This window comes from Apis mellifera, linkage group LG1, assembly GCF_003254395.2.
Source record: "Apis mellifera strain DH4 linkage group LG1, Amel_HAv3.1, whole genome shotgun sequence".
In the NCBI taxonomy this organism is placed as follows: Eukaryota; Metazoa; Arthropoda; class Insecta; order Hymenoptera; family Apidae; genus Apis; species Apis mellifera.
The window spans coordinates 5,646,759-5,660,225 of record NC_037638.1 but is presented as its reverse complement, the minus strand read 5'-3'; the positions used below and the strand labels follow the sequence as shown (position 1 = coordinate 5,660,225).

The 13,467-nt window shown below is 24.2% G+C and overlaps 3 protein-coding genes and 2 long non-coding RNA genes across 7 annotated transcripts; 3 read left to right on the top strand and 2 right to left on the bottom strand.

The window, feature by feature from the left end:
* Window positions 1–50: 50 nt before the first annotated feature.
* LOC107964596 lies at window positions 51–1,589 on the top strand. Its single transcript, XR_001703407.2, has 3 exons — window positions 51–780; window positions 974–1,075; window positions 1,217–1,589. It is a non-coding gene; the product is annotated as an uncharacterized LOC107964596 (long non-coding RNA).
* Window positions 1,590–1,633: 44 nt separating this feature from the next.
* On the bottom strand, window positions 1,634–5,012 carry LOC411406 (zinc metalloproteinase nas-13). Of its 2 annotated transcripts, none has more exons than XM_394880.6 (4): window positions 4,287–5,012; window positions 3,641–3,946; window positions 2,737–2,870; window positions 1,634–2,109 (listed from the first exon to the last, which is right to left on the bottom strand). In XM_394880.6, exons 1-4 carry the CDS (start codon window positions 4,624–4,626, stop codon window positions 1,960–1,962), a joined length of 930 nt encoding a protein of 309 aa, XP_394880.3. In that variant the 5' UTR covers window positions 4,627–5,012; the 3' UTR covers window positions 1,634–1,959. The 2 variants fall into 2 exon arrangements, with proteins under 2 accessions (XP_394880.3, XP_003250231.1); XM_003250183.4 differs by having other exon boundaries at window positions 1,634–2,067; window positions 4,287–5,009.
* Window positions 5,013–6,797: 1,785 nt separating this feature from the next.
* Window positions 6,798–8,854, top strand: LOC411407 (leucine-rich repeat-containing protein 47). The gene is made up of 4 exons (XM_394881.7): window positions 6,798–7,520; window positions 7,599–8,075; window positions 8,150–8,477; window positions 8,614–8,854. The coding sequence occupies exons 1-4, from the start codon at window positions 6,932–6,934 to the stop codon at window positions 8,813–8,815; spliced, it is 1,596 nt and encodes a 531-aa protein (XP_394881.4). The 5' UTR covers window positions 6,798–6,931; the 3' UTR covers window positions 8,816–8,854.
* A 519-nt stretch (window positions 8,855–9,373) lies between these two features.
* Window positions 9,374–10,731, top strand: LOC107964618. Its single transcript, XR_001703465.2, has 2 exons — window positions 9,374–9,840; window positions 10,562–10,731. It is a non-coding gene; the product is annotated as an uncharacterized LOC107964618 (long non-coding RNA).
* Window positions 10,732–11,007: 276 nt separating this feature from the next.
* LOC411408 (CDP-diacylglycerol--inositol 3-phosphatidyltransferase) lies at window positions 11,008–13,046 on the bottom strand. Of its 2 annotated transcripts, XM_394882.7 has the most exons (5): window positions 12,895–13,046; window positions 12,716–12,795; window positions 11,576–11,864; window positions 11,348–11,511; window positions 11,008–11,263 (listed from the first exon to the last, which is right to left on the bottom strand). In XM_394882.7, the coding sequence occupies exons 2-5, from the start codon at window positions 12,759–12,761 to the stop codon at window positions 11,109–11,111; spliced, it is 654 nt and encodes a 217-aa protein (XP_394882.2). In that variant the 5' UTR covers window positions 12,762–12,795; window positions 12,895–13,046; the 3' UTR covers window positions 11,008–11,108. The 2 variants fall into 2 exon arrangements, with proteins under 2 accessions (XP_394882.2, XP_026300888.1); XM_026445103.1 differs by lacking the exon at window positions 12,895–13,046 and having other exon boundaries at window positions 12,716–12,880.
* Window positions 13,047–13,467: the final 421 nt, after the last annotated feature.

The following is a 13,467-nucleotide window of genomic DNA, read 5'->3' as shown; positions in this document are numbered from 1 at the left end:
AATTTCTTTCAATATTTAAATCTTTAAAAAAGCTAAGGTAGCGCTGTGCGCATTTATAATTTTTATAAAATATTATAAATATTCTAATATCGTTAAAAAATTTTAAATTCATTTAAATTTGATAAATCCTTTGATAGATTATCTGTAGTTTTAGAAAATTGTACCAGTAATGGTGGTAGCTACCTCTGCTTTGAACCCTTTTTTTTCAGGAAAAGGGTATGGATACTGTAAATAGTTCACTAATAGTATCAAATACAATTATTCTAATATAATAAATATAATTTATATTATTAGTAAGTATTTTTAATTTCAATGATTCTTTCACGTATTCTCTATTTTCTCTGAAATTAATTAAAATTTTATAATTCTATTACAATAAAAACAATAGAATAAAAATTAGAAAATATAGTATACAAAATATAAATAATGAAAAAGATAAATAATATGCAAAAATGTTCAATATATAAAAGATAAAAAATAATTTAATAATAAATCATTTGGAATTACTACAATAATAATATTTCCTTACAAATAATGTTAAGAAAATAGAAATGAAGAAATAAAACTGTCTGGTCTTGGAAATACTGATAATATAAGGAACCGCATCGTTGGATCACGTATCACGTTTTGCGAGCACTCCTTTTATATCCTAGTGGAAATAAAGTGTCACTCTTTGTGGAAGATCTCAGCTTTTCCGAGTTTGTTTTCGTGCCATTTTTCTACTCTTCTTACAGTTATTTCATCCGGAAAACAATATCATGATTCTTTCAAATGGTAAAGGTGAGATATATATCATTTATCAATTTGATTCCTATAAAAAAAACATATTTTTATATTTTTTATATTTAAACATAAAATTACATATTTAAAAGCTATTTTTGAAATTTGTTATAAAATTAGCAATATTTTTTTATTTATATATTATTTATATATTTATATTTATATAATACTTCTTCATAAGATTGGTTTATAGGTATGTCTAATGAATTGATGATTTTTGCTATTGTGAAATAAAAATAATCTTGGTGATAAATAATAATTTTCAACGGATAAATAATCGATATTTACGTGAAAGGTATGGTTGATTAATTTTGATGTTTTTAATTTTATTCATATGCCATCAGCGTGAAATGAAATTTTATCACAAAATTTTAGAATTATAAAATTTTTATATCTGCAATAATCTTGAACAATTCAAAAATAATTTTATTTTCAGAAACACAAGCTTACAATTAAAAATTATCAAGCAAATTCATATAAACTTGACATTGTTGGCTCTATCTACTTTTGTTGGCATTCGTTTCATTTATATATATATATATATATGTCTTTCGGATATTCTCACTGAATTTATCTCTGTGACCCAGTTCGTCTTTAGTCTTAATCCAGAATATTTTGCCAATACCATTGATCCTACCATATTTATGAGATTTTTCTTCTTATCAGAATAATATTATATTAACATACTTTAACATATTCCAAATTTTAAATTTATGAAAGCATAATAATTAATATTGATGCATTTTAAAGAATACATATTCAAATACCATTTACAATTGAATGTTATAGAAACATATATTAAGAAATACACTATAATATACTTTTGGTGAATGTATTAAAATTAAAAAACCAATTCAGTAAGAATACATTTATTTATCGTAATTACATTATTACAAAAAGTTGTTAAACTCGAGCAACATTTACTTAATCACTATCATAAATATTAATTCACATAAACGCTTTTATAAACAAAAAAAAGAGTTTCTTTTCCGGATGCAAGTCTCGCATCCTCGTCATTATCGATTTACCATTTCCGTTTCGAAATCCAGTTCGTTTTCATTCCTTCCTAATCGATATAGTTGTAAAAATAGCGTGATGTGTATACTAAATTGCAAGAGACTAGATTCACTTTATTACGCCCCAATAAAAAGCCGCAATGGAACGTTCGACTCCCCGCAATCAATAGCTACTCCGTCTGCGTTTGTTGCATTTGTACATTTTTCGAATTTTCTGTATGTCTCTTTTGCTGAATCCTTCTCTCTGACCCAGTTGAACTCTCGTATCACCCTGGAATATTTCGCCAATAAAACTTAGAAGGCCGCCTGATTCCTACGAACATCCACATCACATACACACGTGGACTTTTTTTTTTTACAAAAATTTCATTAATTATTTTTTCGTAATTACGAAATCAAAAATTATTAGTTTCTTTTCTTTAAAGTTTTTATTTAAACAATTAAATTGTTAAATTGTTACGAAATTGTTAAAAATAAAAAATGACTCGAAAGAAAAATTCTCAATCCTCAAAATTATTATATAAAATAATTTAAAAAAAAAAAACAATTTCATTTACAATTACTTAAAATAACGATTCTCAGAATTTATTACGATAAAAATATTTATTGCTAAAATAAAAAAAGGAAATTATCGAAATACTAGAATCTTGACTTAATTGATGAGATACGATTGCCTTTTAATTGCTATCATATTTATCTTTCTTCTCCAAGGTTTGCAAACTCATAAATGTAAAACAGACTTACGAGATCTTCAAAGAGAGATAATCATCATTTATAGAAAACCTTAAACATCAACGTGTCACGCGTAACACGATATCGACATAAATCAAATTTTTATTAATAGAACCGTTCGTATATTTACGAGATCTCGAAAAGCCACATCGTTTAAAGTTAGAAAGTTTGAGGGGCCTTGATAATTTCGAGTTATCGTGTTACTCACTTTTGGCACTATGGTAGGTTGTCCGTTCCTGGAAAACGCGTTTGCGGAATAATGCATTACGCTCCCATAATCGTATCCAATCCCGAACGCGTCGGTAGTTTCCTTTGAAGCTTTCTCAAAATTTCCGGCATGATCTAGATAAATAACGACGATATTATTTATGCTCATATTTGATTGAAATTTAAAAAAAAAATAGTGTCACTTTATAATGATTCAAGAAATAATTAATTTAAGAATCGGAATAAAGTGATAAATATATAAGAAGAAATCAAAATTTTTTACATCTTAAAATTCTAAATCTAAATTCTAAATTTAAATTAAAAAAAATTTAAGACGAGCAATGGTTGTAGAGGTTATTATTTTTAACATGAGACCTTGTATTGTTTATGCTCATATTAAATTTAAAAAAAAAATAGTGTCATTTTATCATAATTAATTTAAGAATAAAGATAATAATAAATATATAAGAAGAAATCAAAATTTTTTACATCTTAAAATTCTAAATTTAAATTAAAAAGAAATTTAAGACGAGCAATGGTTGTAGAGGTTATTATTTTTAACACGAGACTTTGTATTGTTTATGCTCATATTTAACTGAAATTTAAAAAAAAATAGTGTCACTTTATAATAATTCATAATTAATTTAAGAATAAAGTGATAAATATATAAGAAGAAATCAAAATTTTTTACATCTTAAAATTCTAAATCTAATTTAAGTTAAAAAGAAATTTAATTCGACGAGCAATGGTTGTAGAGGTTATCTTTAACATTTATGAGACACCTGAGACATTTATGATACAATTATTGAAATAAAATGTTAATAGGAAATAAATGATGCATGATCCATTTTAAAAATATCAATTATAATTTAAAGCTTTGCATTCGAATGAAGAAAACCACTTACTGCGCAAAATATTATTCCACTGAATCGTGACGTATTCGTCCCGTTCAAATCTGCTCTGCTCGTGCAGGAAACCAATGGCGTGCATCAGTTCGTGTATCACGGTACCTTTCTTCAGTACACACCCTGGAACCTGAAGATTCACGTCTTGTTTACCACCGATTCTTCCCACACTGCTCCAACAACCAGTATTGCCAGCCGTGATCCTGATATAATCGCTCTCCTCACCGGTATAAGGTTTGAATTTAACGCACGTATACTTGTGGTAATCGTTCATTGCTTCGTAAATCAAGTTTCTTTGAGCGGTGTCTGTAATTCAATCCGATTAATTAATTATATTTTTCTTCTTCTAGATTTTCATAAATTTATATCTATCCTGAGACAAAATTAACAAATATTATCAGATTAATTAAATAAAATATTATCTAAAATATTAATTTCTTGCAAAGAATTCAAAAGGATTAAGGATGAATAAATTAAAAGTAAACAAAATTAAGAATAAACGAAAGAACAATTATACAATGGACAATATTTTTCCCGAAGAAAATTTAAATCTATGGAGGTAAAATTAAAGATATCATTTTTTAAATTTCTAAAATGAAAGAAAAATTAACTAGAGTCGTTTTTTTCAATGTGCGATATTACTCACCGAAATAAGGGCTAATCATATACGGCACCACGCCACCGGGCCACCGTGCAGCTTCCGCTTTAAGCCCATTCTTGCCGAGCTGGGGCGGAAATAGAATATCACCCTCCGCGTAGTTACCCAACTCTTCCGGGTTGCGGTCCCATCCCTCGTGCCAATTCGCCACAATGGCTCCAGTTTCGTTGTCCGGATTCCGGTACAACATCTCGCCAAAGTGTTGCAGATGAGCGATCACGCCGTGAGGACTGTCCACCGCATTGTCGAAGACGTCTCGACGACGAAATGGCCATGCTGATACCGAAACCAGTAGAACGGAAAAAGAGATAAAGGATATACGATTCATAGCGAGTTGTATTCGAAAGAATATTTAGAAGCGTTCTTCGCAAGGTGTTGATTCCACTGGCGAAAATTCACCGGTTCTCTCTGATTTTATACGCACTTGAAAAACCCCACCCGTGGATTTGCTCGATGCTTCCGCTTGATATGGAAACGATCGGGGACGGTTGGTGATAACTAGTGGACTTTGGGTAACAGGAAGTCGAGATTTACTCGTACGATTTCTCATAGCTTTACGCGATATGATATTTTTGATGTATGGGATGATAATCGTGGAGGGAATCATCGAATGTCATTGGTGAGGTTGTAAATAATATCGTATTCATAATTCTGAATCATTTTTTTTTTTTCCGTATACATTTGAGAAATTTTATGAGAAAGATATTGAGGATGATGGAATGAAATTTATCAAAGTATAAAAAATTTTTTATATAAATATTATTTATATTTTGTTTGTCTTTGTTATAAAAAAATAACAATTGACAAATCTATCTCTTTTTTAATATATACTGTATATACTGTATATATATATTTATATAATACACTGTATTATATAAAAATTTTAGCATATATATAAAACTATAATTTTGATATTTTAATATTTTTATCTTCTATATTTTTAGTATATAATAGCATTACTAAAATTTTACAATATAATTTTAATATAAAAAAATTGAAATAAAAACAAAAAATTTGATTCTTTCTTTTTATATCTTTTATTATTTATTATAAAAATACCAAATATATTACAATTTCCATGTGATTCGATTCTGAATATAAAAAAAAAGAACGAAAACATTTATAAATGCGGAAGAGAAGTTATGATTAAATTAAAAATCTTGATGGGTCATTTGAAGAAGTATTATTTACATGTCGCTCTTTCACGTCGAGTGAAATTAACATCCTCCTTCGCACTTTATTCAGATGCAAATCTTGTTGGATAACTCCTTCCTATCATTGCTATTCGATATTTCCTATAGACCTTGCCTGTTCCTTCACAACGATGACTATGAACTTCGAAGGTCAGTAATAAAGTCTTTCTTCTTATATACCACATTATATTCGTTATGGGTTATGATACTTTTTTCTTTTTACTGGGAATTTTACATTGAAACATCATTGTAATGATGATCGTATATATCTGTCAAATTACCTCTTTTCCGTTGAATTTTTTAATAGCTATTAGAAAATGTTTAATGTGATAATAAAAATAAGTATATTCAAATACTTATCTTTTTGCTTAATTCTTTATATATATTAATATAATTGTTATAATTAATATTTCATTTTAAAACATCACACATTTTAACACATATTTTCATTCCTTCGTATTATGTTAAAATTTTAATCTAGTTTAGTTTTCAACGAAAATTTAAAATTTAAAATCCTTTTTGTAGTTTCAGTCTAGATTATAATTCATCTAAGATAAAAAGAATTGTATCAAAGTAAAATATATTTAAAAAACCGGTTCAATATGTATTCAAACTTATTTGAAAGATAAATTTTTACGCGACACCCTTTTTGCTATTATACGAATTAGATAATTAAAATACTGACTTTCAAGTGATAATTTACATTTATTAGGAAGTTTATTTATACCTATATATGTCGATATTTACGAAATTTAAAAATAATTCAAAAAAGAAGGTAAAATTAAAATTTCAATAATTTTATAAAAAGAATTTTCGATAAATTAAGAATAAATTAAATAATTAATTATATGTACTACGTAGATATATATATATATATATATTATTTTTGAAATATATATATATATAATATATTAATATATTTTTCTATTTTATAATGATATATGTATATTTTTTGATAAAAATGAAAATAATTTTTTCTTTTATAATTACAGAAAAAGAATATATAATTATATAGCATAAATAAATTTAATTATTTATGTTAAAACAAGTTAAAATTGCTAATTAATAGTATTCATTTTTTATCTTTTGATCAAGCTCATATTTATAATTAAATATCAAAATATAATTCATAGATAACATTAAAATTTGTTTATAGTTTAATTCACTAAAATACGTTTATCATTATTGTTTAATCAAATTATATGTGACGGAAACTATCCGTTATATATCTCTACAAAACTTTTATTAGATTTAGGTTATTTGATGTCTCGTCTTAAATTCATTTATTCTTTTCAATCGCAATTTTTAAATTGCATATGTACGTAGATGTCGTTATAATCGTATAACGCATGTTTCAAATTGATCAACCCGGCAAGTAACCTTGAAACTACGTAAATAACATTACCCTTTTATTAAAAATTCTTTTAATACTTAATAATAATGACGCTCGATAATTCATGGCATATAATCAAAACTGCAGCTGCAGAGAATAAACATGAATTAGTGTTGTCAGGTCCGGCAATCTCTGAATTGATTCAAAAAAGAGGCTTCGACAAGTCTTTATTTAACCTAGAGCATTTGAATTATTTGAATATTACTCAGACATGTTTACACGAAGTGTCAGAAGAAATTGAAAAATTGCAAAATCTAACAACATTGGTATTGCATTCGAATGAGATTTCGAAGATACCTAGCTCAATCGGGAAATTAGAAAAACTAAAGGTTCTCGATTGCTCTAGGAACAAGTTGACGTCTTTACCAGATGAAATCGGTAAACTTCCACAATTAACAACCATGAACTTCAGTTCAAATTTTTTGAAATCATTACCTACGCAAATTGACAATGTTAAGTTGACTGTTTTGGATCTTTCGAACAATCAGTTTGAAGATTTTCCTGATGTGTGCTATACAGAATTGGTTCATCTTTCTGAAATCTATGTCATGGGAAATCAAATAAAAGAAATTCCTACAATTATAAATCAGCTTCCATCTTTAAAAATAATAAATGTAGCAAACAATAGAATTTCAGGTAATTTCTTGATAAATGATGCCAAATATATCCAATGTATTTTATATAATTGATTTGATTTTTTTTTCTTTTATATAGTTATTCCAGGTGAGATTGGTGATTGTAATAAACTCAAAGAACTTCAATTAAAAGGAAATCCATTATCAGACAAAAGATTATTAAAATTAGTTGATCAATGTCATAATAAACAAATATTAGAATATGTAAAATTGCATTGTCCTAAACAAGATGGTTCTGTCAATTCAAATTCAAAATCAAAAAAAGGAAAAAAGGTACAAAAATTATCAGAAAGTGAAAATAATGCTAATGTAATGGATAATTTGACACACAAAATGAAAATATTAAAAATGGCAAATGATACACCAGTAATTAAGGTTACAAAATATGTGAAAAATATCAGACCTTACATTGCAGCTTGTATTGTTAGAAATATGAGCTTCACAGAAGATAGTTTTAAAAAATTTATTCAACTTCAAACTAAATTACATGATGGCATATGTGAAAAAAGAAATGCAGCTACTATTGCTACACATGACTTAAAATTGATTACCACTGGTAAATATGAAAAACAATAAAAATAATTCAGATATATAAAAATACATTTCATTAATGTCATGTTTGATATTTAGGAGATTTAACATACACAGCAAAACCACCAAATGAATTAGAAATCAAGCCATTAATGCGCAATAAAGTTTATACTGGTTCTGAACTATTCAAACAGTTACAAACTGAAGCTGATAATTTAAGGAAAGAAAAAAAACGCAATGTATATTCTGGCATTCATAAATATCTTTATCTATTAGAAGGTAAACCTTACTTTCCTTGTTTGTTAGATGCTTCAGAACAAGTTATATCATTTCCACCTATAACGAATAGTGATATTACAAAAATGTCAATAAATACCCAAGCAATATTAATAGAAGTAACCAGTGCTTCATCCTATCAAATTTGCAGGTAATATTAGAATTCATTAATTATAATTAATATTCATTACTAAATTAAATAGTTTTATTAAAAATAATATTAAAATTAATATAAAAAAATTGTTCTGATTATACTATAAAGTAAATTTTTATTTTTTTTTTATTAGGAATGTATTAGATCAATTTTTAAAGGAACTAGTTACTTTTGGTTTAGGATGTGTCTCGGAACAAGAAAATGCTTCAAATTATCATAAATTAATCATAGAACAAGTAAAAGTGGTAGATATGGAAGGTAATATGAAATTAGTATATCCTTCAAGAGCAGATTTAAATTTTGCAGAAAATTTTATAACAGTATTACGCGAGTAATAAATTACTGTAAGTAATTAAATTGTTCTTTAATCTTGATCTAATCTGCATTTTTCTTTCTTAATCTTTTTAACTATTATTTTTTTGATTGATAAGTTGTAAATCTAAATTATTTTCATATTATTACTTTTTCATAAATAACACATTATTTTCATATGCCAAATTGTAATTTTTTATTTGTTACTCTGTGAAAATCTTAAGATTAGTATGCAATGTATATAATATTTGCATATTTTATACAGAATCTTTTTGGTATGTATCAATATAATTATATTTTAATCATAATATTTTTATACTGAGATTTGAATCTATGTAAAAATAATAACAATAAGTGTTTTATGTTATGAAAATCAAAAACTGGAAAATAAATATTAAAAAAAAAAATTCTACTTATGTTTTGACTTATGTTTTAATTCTTCATAAATATATATAGAAGATTATAATTTCTTAAATGTTAATAAAATAACTTTAAACTTAATAAATATTAATGTGTGTATTTTAATATATTTTATTTGTTTTTAAAGTCTGAAATACATATTCGAAATTATTATTAAATTTTATAAAACATGAAAAATCACAAAATCATCATTTATCATCACAAATCATAAAATTTGATCTCTATACATTCTTTTGTACAACATTTAAAAATATATAGAATAGAATGATTAACCGCAAATTCAAATATCGATGAAAAACCGCCATTTTACTGGCAGCTGACGACATTGGCGCTGTCGTATCGCGAATCATCCCATAGTAAGCCGGTGAAGAATTCTCATCTGTTTTTATAAATATTGTACTTTGTTTCGTATATCTCAATGCAGTGTAAACTATGAAGATTATCTAAGTGAGAGGTTTTTGTTCATTTTAATAAACATAGTTGGTGAAAGTTACATTTCAAAGCATTTAACGACAAGAAGAAATTCGCACGAATTCTGAACTTTCCAACATGCGCGAATGTTTAAAGTGTTAACATGGCGCCGAAACATGACTGGTCATGACGGGGGAATGAGAACAAAATTTTTGAGGTTAGTTGATCATTTTGTCATTTAAGTAATGTCGTACATCGTAAATTTGTCATATAATTAGTTGTATTAATATAATAAATATCATAATAGAAATGTCTACTGCATATATTCCACACAATTTAGTTATCATTGCAGAAAACACGTGTCGCATTGTATAATTTATCAGTTGTTTTTATAATGATTTAGCAGAACGTCTTGATAGTAATAATAGCTACTTTATAAATATCACTGAACAAAAGAACTTGTATTAGACTTTGTGTTACTGTATTTTTTATCAATTTTGTCATAGATATTATAAATTTCATAGATTGATGCAATGTTATCGAAATTTCTTGTATTTTTTTTATTTTTTTATTATTATTTTTATATGAAACTTTCATAATGTAATAAATTATTTTTTCTTAATTTCTAAAAACTTTATTTAATTTTAAAAAATTCTAAAAAATTTGTATAATAATAGATAAATTAATACAAATGAAAAAATTTTTTATGCGCAGTAATAATCTTCTAATAATAATTAATATATATTAAGTTAGTATAATTCATACTATATATTTTATTCATACATAATAACTTTTATGATTATAATATTTTATATTAATAGTTATGATAAAATACATATATATATATAATTATTAATATCACATAAAGAACAAAAATATTTATTAAATACTTTCTCAAAATTTTATATATTTTTTTCCATTAAATTTATATGTTATAGATACATCAATGAACAATAAACAATGAAATACATCAAAAACTACAATATACACAATTATGATAAACTGAAGTATATTAGTATTACATTAAAATATTTAAAAATCAATCACATTTAATATACTTATTAATCTTTTCCTAATGCCATTCTACAACATTTATTTTTCAAAAAAATTATTAAGTTATATGCATTATTTAAAAATATAAAATTAATTATTATATATAAAAATATAATGAGATCTATTGGATTAAATTGATATTCATTTAAATATTTTAAAATTTTAACTGTAATATAATATAAAATACATAAAATATATATTTCTTAAAATGTATAATATGTATATATTTGTTATTATTAAAATAACTGTTATTGTTGTTATTAAAATAAATTTTGACTAGCATCTATTTTTTCTTATTTATCAACTCGGATGGCACATTTAATTAAATCAATTGGTAAATATGTAATTATATATTTGCATGTAAAAGATAGTAAATTAGGAAGATTAATTAATCACATTTAATCTGAATATATGCTAAATAAATGCAATAACTTAATTCAATTTTGAATGTTCCTGTCTTTCCTTGAGATCAATGATGCTTAAATTGATACAGGAAATATATCCATGTAACAATGAGATAGCAGCTTTAATAAATGCTATGGGAGCAGAGAGATACATTACCAATCTAAATAAACTTATACCAACAACTGAAATAAAAATATATATTTTACAATATTTAATATAATATCTAGCATTATTAATATACAAAACAAAATATATATAAAACTTACAAGTAGGTCCTTCAGTAAAGAAAAGGAGATATAATGCAGCATAAAAGGCTTCATTACCAGCACACATAAAAAATAAAACTTTACGATTAGTGTAATACAGCCTCATAATTGGATTTTCAGACATATCAATAAATTTATGACTTGTTTTTCCTTGTAAAAGAGACCTATAATATATTTTTTTATATTTTTGTGTAATAATATTATGTATGTCTGAATAAAATTTCTTACGTATGCAAATATATCCAGTGGCAACTAATATCAATAGCCATACTTAATTGAAACCAAAATGAGTAAGATGGATAAAATGTACAAAGTGCAGCTAAAAGACACATGGTACCAATACGATCAGTTAATTGATCAAGCATAGCACCAAATTTGGTGCCTTGATTAAAATATCTTGCTGCATAACCATCTATTGCATCTAATAATGCACTTATAATATAACACCATGATGCAATAATATAATTAGTTGTCATGAAATAAAAAGATATGATAGCCAAAATCACTCTGCCATAGCCTGTTAATATAGACATTATTCATTATTATTGTTATTATACATTAATATTCATTAATTATATTTGATTTTTTATAATCTTACAAATTATTTATTATAGCTTTTTTATATAGACATTATATTTGTAAAATATATTTTAATGTTTTTATTTATCACTAAATATTTCTTAATTTATATTGTCAATTATATAAATGAATAATATTCATTTTTTATTTTATTATAAATAATAATAAAGATTATATAAAAAAGCTACTCTTTAAATTAGTATAAATCAATACAAGAAGACTTTAAAGTGCTATGCTATTAATCTTGTTTTTATCATATACTTTATGAAACAATAATCATATAATAAAATTTTTATGTTTTTAATTTATAAAAATAATTTTTATGACACTCGTAAAAGATTAAATATAAAAATTATTCAATATATCATAAAGGATAAATATATATATATCTTATTAGCTTTAAAAGAAAATTCATTAATATAAAAAAAATTGTTATTTTATAGATATAATTTTTTTTAATTAATTATATAAAAATGTTTAAAATTAAATTAATAAAAATAAAATTAGTTTTAATATCATGTACATACATATAGAAATATTATTATTTAGTAATATTATATACGTATAGAAATATTTATCTTATATGATTTTTTTTTAACTTTATAATTATTTATTTTTTTATTTAATTTAAAAATGAATTGTATAAAAATTTATTATATTAATATCAATATATTTTTTAGTTATTTTGATTTAAAAAATTAATATAAAAATTATATAAAATTTATTATATAAAAAAAAATAAAAATTAAATACAAATTATGTAATATTAAATTCTAAATATTTATTTACCAATAATATTAGGCACAAATAAGAAAATATTCTCTGATTTTGTCATTTTTTTTTTGTTTGTAATTATCTTTCACTGTTATCTGAAATTAAGTATAAAAATTAATTTTTTTAGTTATAGTATCTTTCGTTTCAAAAATTCAATTCAAGAACTTTATAATTATTTCACTTTTGTACACTACCGGTTTCAAGTTTAATCTAAATTACTGTGGAAAAGAATATAGACATCCTACAACGTCAATGAATGGTAGAATCGACAATCATATCGCTTTGGGATTCGAGTTCGAGATGTATCGATTCCGGTGACGCATGTAGTAATCACACAACTAGCAGTGTTGTATCTATTACTATTTTCACCTAAATTTATTTGCATTATATGAAATTAAAAAAATAATAATTTTTATAAAATACAATATTTTTATGTATATATATATATATATATATATATATATATATTATATATATATATTATACATTTAAAAAAAAAATATTATATTTTATCTTAACTATATTATAATTAAATAACAAAAATTCAAATAAATTTTAATTACGATTATCTTTTAAACATAATGATTTTTAAATAAATCTGCTTTTATCATATTCATAAAATCTATTTTAAATATTTAAAAAAAAAAAACAGTTGTAGAAGATATATTGACACATAGTTACGTTCCTGAAGCCAGACGACATTTTCGGAGGCTAAACGGCTGGTCCGCCGTTTCTCTGCGCAAAAGCGATCGTTTATTGTGTCGCGA